The sequence below is a fragment of the Homarus americanus genome, unplaced genomic scaffold (genome assembly GCF_018991925.1).
Source record: "Homarus americanus isolate GMGI-L3 unplaced genomic scaffold, GMGI_Hamer_2.0 scaffold32583, whole genome shotgun sequence".
NCBI lineage: Eukaryota > Metazoa > Arthropoda > Malacostraca > Decapoda > Nephropidae > Homarus > Homarus americanus.
Genome location: NW_024713129.1, coordinates 22,302,311 through 22,313,019, shown reverse-complemented (window position 1 = coordinate 22,313,019; position 10,709 = coordinate 22,302,311). Strand labels below are relative to the sequence as shown.

Genomic DNA, 10,709 nt, shown 5'->3' with positions numbered 1-10,709 from the left:
TCTGGGTGTACCTGTGTACTTTGGGTGTACCTGTGTACTTTGGGTGTACCTGTGTACTTGTGTGTACCTGTGTACTTTCTGTACCAGGTATTTTGGGTGTACATGTGTACTCTGGGTGTACCTGTGTACTCTGGGTGTACTGTACTTTGGGTGTACCTGTGTACTTGGGTGTACATGTGTATTTCTGTGTACCTGTACTTTGGGTGTACCTGTGTACTTTTGGGTGTACCTGTACTTTGGGTGTACCTGTGTACTTGGGTGTACCTGTGTATTTGGGTGTACTCTGGTATTTCTGGGTGTACCTGTGTACTTCTGGGTGTACCTGGTACCTTGGGTGTACCTGTACTCTGGAGTGTACTCTGGGTGTACCTGTGTACTTGGGTGTACCTGTGTACTTCTGATGTGTATTTGGGTGTACCTGTGTACTTTTGGGTGTACCTGTGTACTTTGGGTGTACCTGTGTACTTTTGGGTACCTATGTGTACTTGGGTGTACCTGTGTATTTGGGTACCTGTGTATTTCTGGGTGTACCTGTACTTGGGTGTACCTGTACTTGGGTGTACCTGTACTTGGTGTGTACCTCTGGTTGTTGGGTTTTTCTTGTATTTGGATGTTGTAGTTGTTGTTGTACTTGTAGTTTTGGTTGATAGAATAAAGTACATTGATGGTTACAAAATACAGTACATACATGGTTAAAAAATACTGTACCTACAGGGCTAGAAAATACAATACAGTACATGGTGTTAGTGTGGTGTGGTCAAGGCAAGGTTGCATGTTGTATACTCTATCTTACTATTGATTAACTGTTGCATGTTGCTGGGGAGAAGGTGTGTGTGTGTGTGTGTGTGTCACGAATATACACTCACCAGTAGTCTCCTGGCTTGCAATGTTATGCGTTGTGTATGTTAATTTTCTGTCTATTATTAAGAGACTGTGAATATCGGTGTCACTATGATCACTAGAAATGCCCTTTAGAGGTTAAATATCTATACTTCAAATTTTATTTATTTTTATTTTTTATTAATATATTTTTTTTAATTGTTGGGTAAAAATCCTGTTTCTTTCTGTGGGGGTAGGTTAGGTTAGGTTAGGTTAGGTTAGGTTAGGTTAAACATGGTTATCATTAGGTGGTTAAACTGAAGGTGAAATATGCTGTGGCAAACATTAAAATAAGCTTGGAGCTAATCTTCAAGTGAAATAAGCTGGGGCTAAGCTTAGATTAAACAAGCTGTATATTTTCAGTGAAATAAGTTTGGGGGGGCTAATCCTCTGGTGATCTTAGTTAATGCGTTCAATGGTCGTCATAATTCACATTCAGGAGCCGGTACATGCCCAGTACTTCCAACAGTGTGTAACAGAGACGTGACCGATCGCCCAAGCTGCTAACGAGCCGATCAGTGGTGAAGAGGATAAAAGAAAAAAGTAAAAGTAGGCTGTAGTTTTATTTATTAACAATATACACTAAACCCTAAACAAAGAACAGATCTTATTAATTAGGCTACTTTTTTTATTACTTAGTAGATACACAAGACGTCTTAGTAACAGAATAATGGATATTTGTTATGCAGTACAGTATTTGTCCTTTGCATGTAGAGTATTTAGTAAAATTATAATTAAACTCCGGCACTGAATTATTTTTATTGCCAAGGTAAAATCACCAAGTTTATCCCATTTTTGAGCTTCTTCTTCATTTATTTGATTAATTAGGTTTGAGTAAGTTGTTGTAACAGAATGGTGATGTTGGAACTATGGTATCAGATTACTGTGGAATACCCAAAAAATAAGTGTTTTAGTTTTAATGTTTAGTTTAATAAGATTAATACTAAACACACTTATATAAAGTATGTCATCTGATAATGGCTCCGGATCTCTTAAATTTATTAGATGACAGAAATCCATAGGGGGAAAATGGAAGGTTATATTCATATATTGTATATTTTATATTTGTAAAATAAAATGTAATTAAAATCCGACGTTTCCTCGCTGGTCTACGAATGGAATGAATATTATGCAAACAATATTTTAAGAAGCTTGAATATAATACAAATAGGATAATAATAAACTTAGTCTTTTAGGAAGAATAAAGACATAGATAGACCACAGATAGAGGAACATTACTCCACACACTAGACGCCATTTGTCATTTGCTTGAATAAAACCCAAATTTTTCGCCACCATCAAGACCATTGATATTTATATGAATATTTGTATCCTGCATTTAATATTATTTTAATTTAAGGTAAGAAGGTGCAGTAATTACGTAGTTTATAATTATGTTGGCCGTGAAGTAAACCTTTGAGTAGAACACGAGAGAAGTACAGTAATCTGATATATTGAGTCTGATTTTAATACTGTTCTTTCCTGCCAAGTTATTGATTATTGTAGTGGGATTTTATCATATGTACAATTAAATAAAATATATGCAAAAGGAAGATATTGTAAACGATTTATCATAGAATTTAATATCCCTCATCAATCATGTTTTCAGTAACTTTAACAATAAACTTAATCAGAAATATGACTTTCATCCTGAATTCACATTATAACAAGTAAATAATGTACGGTACTTTTTTTTATGATTTCAGTCCTCGGTATTTAAGAAAATTACAGTGGTTACCGAAGTTAACGACATTAGTAAACTTATGATAGTTTAACCGCTTCATTACATCTTCTTACATGTAAGGTTTTAAATTATTTTGGCATCTACCATTGTTAATAGCACCATATTTTTTATATACTCGTGTATTTTTATTTTAAAATTATCCGTTTCTGTTGACAGAATATTGACGTATAACATTCTTAATCACATGAAGATTAGCCCTCCTCCCACCTTATTTTCCCAGTTGATGTAAATACTTTATTGCTTCCCTTGTGGTTATGTTTGTTGGGTGTTAAAGCTTTTAACTTAAGGTAACATTAGATGTGGGGCTAATCTTCAGGTGGTCTGATTCCTGAAGTAACTTATGAACTTATGTGGGAGATCTGTACTGTATGGCGACCTGTGGTGTGATGGTCAGCATGCTCGCCTCACAAATGAGCGGACCTGGGTTCGATCCCCGGGCAGGGTGAAACTATGGGCAAGTTTCTTTATGCCATTTGCCTCTGTCAACCCAGCAGTAATTGGGGAACCTGGATGTTAATCGATTTGCAGATTGTGTTCCTGGGTAATGGTTAGCCACTGCAGTTGGCGAGTTGTACGATCTTCTCGGACTATGCCTTGACACTGGGTTGTGGGGTTCAGGTTGTTTGGTTCACACTCAGGATGGAATGGAGAAAGGAAACTCACAATGTGCTCTCTATATACATGTTGTATTGGATGTACAATGCAGCTTGGTGCTGGGAAGTGGCAGCGTGGTTACAAGCGTGATGTAGAGAGAGCTGGTTGGTGAGGACGCTCAGAGAAGGACCAGCTTGTGGGTCGCCATGCTCGCTGGTGGGAGCGAGGGCCGCCAGGCAGGTGGAGGAGCGAGGACCGCCAGGCAGCGGCGGAGGAGGAGGTGTTGCTGGCTGCGGCTGTAGGTAGAAAGAGGCAGGTCACCACGAGGTCAGGTCTTAAATAGCGGGGGTAGGCGTGGCTATAGTTGACCCCGCCTGTGATGTATGGCGGCGCTGGTTGACCTAGACCACGAGGCATACACTGGGGAATTGGTGGGGTCGGCTACTCGGCAACAAACAGCGTTAGGAGAATTCCACTACAGGGTCATGCAACTTGTTAACTTAGGGTGTGGTTGTTGTGTTGGCGACAGCTTCTACACCTTAAACAAATTCTCGCCGAGGTGGCCCTTTGTCAGCCATCCTCGTTACACGACAGGCAACCATTACTGTGTGGCACGGAGGGTGTAGTCTGTGTGGCTTACTTGCCCAAGTCTTATGTGGTTGTGAGCAATGTCTTTTGTTTATTGTTTTCAGTGTTATTTAGGATCACCTGGAGAGTAGTCATCCACCACAGATTATTTCACCTGAAGATTTATCACCCTAACACAAACCTAGGGTATTACTGTACAGTATTTCACTTGTTTCCACCCAAAGAAATTTGATTTTTTTTTTGTATTGCAATCAATAGTTTAGATAATTCTAAGACATTTCTATGACGTTTCCACCGCAAGGCGTATATATTCCCTGGGAGTACATGGGGACGAAGCTCTCCAGTGAGGAGGTTAGGTTAGTTCATTTGCAAAAAAAAATCAAAGAAAATTACTTGGAATTGCATCCATAAAATTCTCAAAATTCTTTGGGTGGCAACAAGAAAATTTTACCAAACCTAACCTAACTTAATCTAACCTACTGGTATAACCTTGTAATGTAAAGAAAGAAATTTAGATAATGTGTCCAATTGTAAATATGTCTTGATCATGTGGATTAATAGTGTGTATTATTAAATAAATTTTGCATATCTAGCAGTGTCATTTACTGTGTACAGTACAGTATGTGACAAGTTAAAACAGTAGAAAGATATAAGGTGTTGTAAGGTACAATACTCTACTGTGTGAAAAATTGTCCCCATTTTTGGTAACTGCTCAACTTACCCTCCTGGGGAGTGTTTGGAAGTTTACAACTGTATGGTACAATATTATCAGTGCTTTTCACTGGGTGTTTGTGTTTGTATACAAAATCTGGAAGAGGGTCCTGAACATTCCAGTTTTTATGGGTTAAATTGAAGTTAGAATTAGGTTGCAAGCATACAGTAATTTGTTGTACATACTGTATGAAAATAGGAGTTTTTATCTTATACCGTATTTTCACTTTTTTGTTTGTATCATTCTCAGGATGGTGAATGTAATGGATTAGAATGACTATTGGTACATTCATAAAATTTCATGTGAATGATAGCCTTTATGATTAATCTCAATAAAGTAATTTGTCTTTTTTAATTTGTTGTCTTCTCTTCTCTCTACATTTCTGTACTCTACTCTACTGATCTATGATGTTATAAATATTGGTGTTATGGTTATGAATTAGGCTTTTGTATTTTACTTTTTTATATACTGTACAGTATAATGATATTAGCATTACAATAAAATGTTCAGAAATTAATAATAATTTTTATTGCAGTTTCAGGATGGCGAGATTGTGTGGGAGTGGGCGGGTGTGGTAGAGGATCGTGGTGATGGCCATGGGGGAGTACAGCGTAGTGTCACAGGCGGTGGTGCAGCGGGTGTTCTGGGTTGACTGGTTTCACCGCACCCCGCACATCAACCTCACGCTACACCCTGTCAATGACACCTTCAGTCCTCTCACCCATCTACCAAGAGGTCAGTCGATTACTGCCAGTGGATATTTTCAGGAGATTGTATTTTAAGTTTGTTGTAAAGCTAGTTTTTAGGAAGCTTGAAAAATAGGACCGCTGTCCTGACTAATTCTTCCTCTAGTAAATCCTTCTGGTCCTTAACTAAAAACATCTGTAACAACTTCTGCACTCCTTCTTTTCCAACCCGATAACTCTATAGCCAACTCTCCCTCTGACAAAGCCAACCTCTTTGGCACCTTATTCTCCTCTAATTCCACCTAAGACGATTCCCACTCTATCCCTCCTACCCCTGCACCTCCTACTGAACCTATGCACTTTCCTATAATCTCCACTCGCAGGGTTGCCAGTGTGTTATCCAGGTTGGATGTGAGTAAGGCGCATGGACCGGACGGAATACCCCTCGTGTTCTGAGGGAGTGTGCTGAAGCTCTGGCCTCTGTGCTTGCTCGTCTCTTTCGCCTTTGCCTCAAAACCAAACTTTCCTTCTTCTTGGAAGCATGCCTTGGTTCAGCCCATCGAATAAGGGTGACCATTCTAAACCCTCAACTACGCCCCATTGCCCAAACTTCATCCCTCTCTAAGATTTTCGAAACTATCTTGAACTCCCATTTTCTCCGCCACCTGAGCGCCTTTCTCTTTTGTCGGATCACCAGTATGGTTTCTAGGCGAGATCTACTGGTGATCTGCTCTCTATTGCACCCATCTTTGGTCATCCTCTCTTAGGGATTATGGGGAAACTTTTGTCGTGGCTCTCGACATCTCCAAAGCATTTGACAGGGTATGGCACAAGTCTTTACTATCTAAACTTCCCTCTTTGGGTTTCTCTCCCCTACTTTGTTTTCTCATCTCTAGCTTCCTTGAGAACCAATCCATGGCAATTGTTGTCGAGGGATCGATCTCTCTCTCTTTCTCTACCAGTAGTGGTGTCCCACAGGGTTCTGTTCTTTCACCTATTCTCTTCCTTCTTTTTATCAATGATTTTCTTCACACTACAACTAATTCTATCCATTTTTACGCTAATGATTCTACTCTTCACTCTTCTTCACATTTTCCCCTTCCTCCTAACTCTCAAACTAAATCTGTTTCTAGAACTGATATCATTACTTTTATCAATGCGGATCTGTGCAGCATCTCTGAATGGGAAGGTACAAACTTGGTTAAGTTCAATAGTAATAAAACTCGATATTTACCAATTACACTTTGTAAATTAGACGATCTCCCACCAATTACATTCCAGGATGCTATCATCTTCTCAAATTCTGAAATAAATATGTTAGGCCTCACCATTTCCCCAATGTCCTGGAAATCACACATCCTTAATATAGCTAAAGCTGCCTCCCGAAAGTTGGGAATGCTGTACAGATGCCGTAGCAACTTCACTCCTGAGCAGTTGCTCCAAGTATATAAGGGATTCGTTCGTCCTAACCTGGAGTACTGCTTTCATATCTGGGGTGGCTCTTCTTCTGTCCAACTATTAGATAAGGTGGAATCAAAGGCATTTCGTCTTATTAACTCTCCTCCTTTGTTCGACAATTCTCTTCCCTTTCTCTTAGCCCATAATGTTGCTTCCTCTCTCTCTTTTACAGGTACACATGGGCAATGTTCGTTGGTTGGCATCCTGTGTGCGGCCGTGGGCTAGTAACACACGTCTTGCAGGTGCCCACTGTTTCTCTGTGGATGTCGGTCATACGAGAATAACCAGTTATAGTATCTCCTTTCCTCACACAGCCAAACTGTGGAATGCTCTGCTTCTTCTGTGTTACCATATTTATACAATCTGTCTCACTTTAAAAGATGGTTTCGGCATCTTCGTGGTGTATATTAACACAGTACAGTTAACCTTTTTACCAATTTTCAATTTCTTTCTGTTCTTTTTTTTGCCCCAGGACTCGCTGTGGTTGTTTGACCTGTGCCCGGGTGGGCTAATTCCCGTAAAAAAAAAAAAAAAAAATAAATCTCTTTAGCATTCACAACAAAATATAATTTTGATTGCTTGAGCAAGTAGTCTTTGATAACCACAGTTGTTGCAACCTTGCCTTGCCAGTTGGTCTCACCCTGTGGGTTGGTGTTAGGAAGGACATCCAGCCTTCAAACTTTGCTTCAACATGTCTGTTGACAAACAGGTCACCAGAGCTGTGCCCATCCCCTTGTCTCTGCTGCATTTTCAGGGCTGGTGCCCTACTGCGATAATTGAATGGGGAAGGGTACATCCCCTAAAATATTGATACAGTAATGATAAGATACAGTATATGGCTACTGATCCACCACCTTAAAATTTTTGTTTTACAGTACAGGTAATTACCTTATTTGCTGGCATATAGATTTTAGAAGTAAATATTAAAATGATAAAAAGTATTTTAGTGAATACTGTACACAGTTTTTTAATATTTCTCTTATTATAATGGGAATAAACATCAATGAATCAGAAAAGAACAAATATTTGTGTAAATATCAGTACCTGTTCAGTACAGTATACAGGGTGTTTCAGAAATGTGTTTCATAATTCTGGGGGTGTATTCCTGAAACAAACATAAGGAAAAATGACTCCACGACCATAGTGTCAATACCCCATAGTTTCTGAGTTATACGACATGACAGTTAGGGTTGGAATGTGATACGTAGTATAGATGAAATATCCAGTGTTATTAGTACAATTTATTTACAATCATATGCAATCTGATATGGATTTTACAGGAAATGTTCAAAGTTCCAGCCGTCTTCCTGAATGTTACCACTTGCTTTAAATAGGCTCTTATTTTTTTTTTGTCTCTAGACTTCTTCCAGTCCTCCTCAACCCAATATTGTGGTACTGTATAACTCTGAAACTCTGGGGTATTAACACTATGATCATGGAATAGTTTATCCTTATGTACAGTATGTCTCAAATACCTGTAAAAGATACAGTATATGAAATATATTTATGAAACACCCTGTACTGTATAGTAATAACCAGTAAATATTCACAGTTGGTGATGGTTTCCTCAGTAATGTACAGTATGTATATGGCCTCATACAACCAACCATCACACACAGTAAATACTACTCTAGTTATATACTTATGGTCTCATTTGTTGAAGCACAGTAATCCATTTTATGAAACTTCACATATAGAAGGGGCAGAAGAACTGGAAATGTCAATTTCAGTTACAATACAGGAGTGGTATTTCCATTTTTTTATGCTCAAATCTTTGTTGATTGATATATTATACTTACTTACACCCATATTGTATGAGAACCATCTTCTAGTAACAGGTGGTCTCGAGGTTTAATGAGAAGGCCTTCATTTCGTTCATGAAAGCTAAAATATTATGTAAAATTGCCAGTAGATCTTCAGCTCACTGTACCATATTTCAATTTTCAGAGTCTGGGTATTATTGGGTCAGTTCCTGCTGGAGTGTTGATCTTGACATTGCTGGTGTTGTTGCTCTACTTGTTGACACGATGCTGCGACAACCGACCCATAAACCAGGCTCCATAACCTGCCTGAAAGTCATGCTGGTCCTCTTTGCTATATTAACATTGTAAGTTTTTATTTAGATTCAGTATACAGTAATTATTATTTTACTTACAGTAAGTGACATTTAGTTATTATTATAACTTCCTGTAATCATCAAATGACATAGGTAGCCTACAGTAAGTGATATCCACCTGCTCTCATAAGAGGGAACCAAAAAGCTTTTGGGATACAGTTTACTTCCACACTTGATCTGGTACCCACCACTAACACCTACTGGGAATGGTACAAGTGTTTTATTTAAGTACTGTAGTGAATACAGTATACTATTTGTATCCTTTTGGTCTCAAGTGTCCAGGAAGTTAATTGTGAAATACTGTACTGTACCTATCAAACACTGTATGAAGTTCATTTCCATAAATTAGTAGGTTTTAATTTTTGGGTTTTATTTTTTAAGATTTTTTTGTGTAGCATTTTTTTTTCATTCTTTCTTTTTGCTGCATGAGAGTTGAGATCAAGGCTACCCTGGGTTGATTACCAAGGTGGGATATAACTTAGAAAGGCAAGTAATCTTTGATTACCTCAGGGAGTAGCAACCTTGCCCACTTCACACTCTGTAAAAGTAGGGTGCTGACAGGAAAGACATCCAACCATAACTTGCTTCAAATTTACCTGATGGTAACTGGGACTTCATGCCATATGGTAATCACAGCAAGCATTGAAAATTATAAAACAGTGATGATGACAATGATGAGGTTACGGTTGGGGATACACTGCCAGTATGTTGCTAAACAAAAGATAACTATTTTATTACAATTTTGGGCACCCTTCTTTAGATGAATACCTAATGATGCTGTACAGTACAGTATACACTTTATTGCTGGATCATTGCTCTTAACATTAAAGCTCACATTTCTTAATACACTATATTACCCCAAAATAGTTCAATATCCTACACTGGTGCCTGACTTTCTTGTACAGTACTGTATAATCAATGTGTTGTTAATTTTTTATGATTTCACAGGGGTGCTTTAGGGGTCAGTGTTTGGGGCAACGAAGAAGTGCACGAAGGTATGACGGAGTCTGTACGCTACCTCAACAACATTAACAGCATGGTACACTCGCTCAGCAATCAGGTAATTATGTGCTTTCTGTAATTGTTTTGATATTTGTAAGAATATTTAGAAACTTACGTAGATTACCATTTTCTGTCTTGATATTGATAACACACATCATTCAATATTCGAAGCTAATGCCAAATTTATAAGATGGGGAATTTTCAGATATCGTGAAGATTAGGAACCCAGGCTTATTTCACCTGATGATTACTGGTACAGTGATCCCCGTTAACGAGATTTCGTTAACGATTTACCTTCCATAAGATTCTTAACTTCAGTTAACGAGCAATCCCTCGATTAACGAGTTTTTTACGAGCCGACCTCAACATGATTTCGCTTGCATTTGGCGGTCCAGCTGTAGTATTAGTCCGCCAATACAGTAATCGGTTTTAGGGCTTAAATTCCTTACTATTTTAGTAAATATCAAGAAGTTTATACTGTTCAATGATTTTAAAAGTTTAATATTAAATTTTTTAGTCATTTTAACAATTATTGAACTTAATTGAAAGTAAAGACACTAGTTTCATGCGCGCCATCCAGCCTGGCAACACACCAAACAGGTGCCAGTCTCTCTTCAGTGGAGGGAACTCTGTTGAGACTCTCTTCAACTAAACGCTTTTTTCTGTGTTTGCATGCAAAATATTGGTCATTTTGAAATTTAATTTACATATTGACAATATATAATGCAGTGCAGTGTTGATTTAAGGATAATCTTGAATTAAACCAAGAGAACTAAAATTTATGGGTGAAATGGCGCCATGAGGAGATTCTCTCCACCCCAATGCCTTCTTCCCCTTCTCCTCCACCCCCATTCTAATTCCCATGATCATCATCCAGGAGCCTTCTACATACACACCTCAAAGTAAGTGTACTTTTACCTTTTTGTTGAA

The 10,709-nt window shown here is 38.4% G+C and overlaps 1 protein-coding gene across 1 annotated transcript in view; it reads left to right on the top strand.

Annotated features, from left to right (window-relative positions):
• Positions 1-10,709, top strand: part of LOC121870467 (protein tweety-2-like) — a 78,799-nt gene that overhangs the window by 25,891 nt on the left and 42,199 nt on the right. The window contains 5 exon segments of the mRNA XM_042372299.1: positions 5,050-5,232; positions 5,234-5,252; positions 8,609-8,707; positions 8,710-8,768; positions 9,726-9,837. Of these exon segments, the coding sequence (XP_042228233.1) occupies positions 5,108-5,232; positions 5,234-5,252; positions 8,609-8,707; positions 8,710-8,768; positions 9,726-9,837 (414 nt within the window). The 5' untranslated portion in view covers positions 5,050-5,107.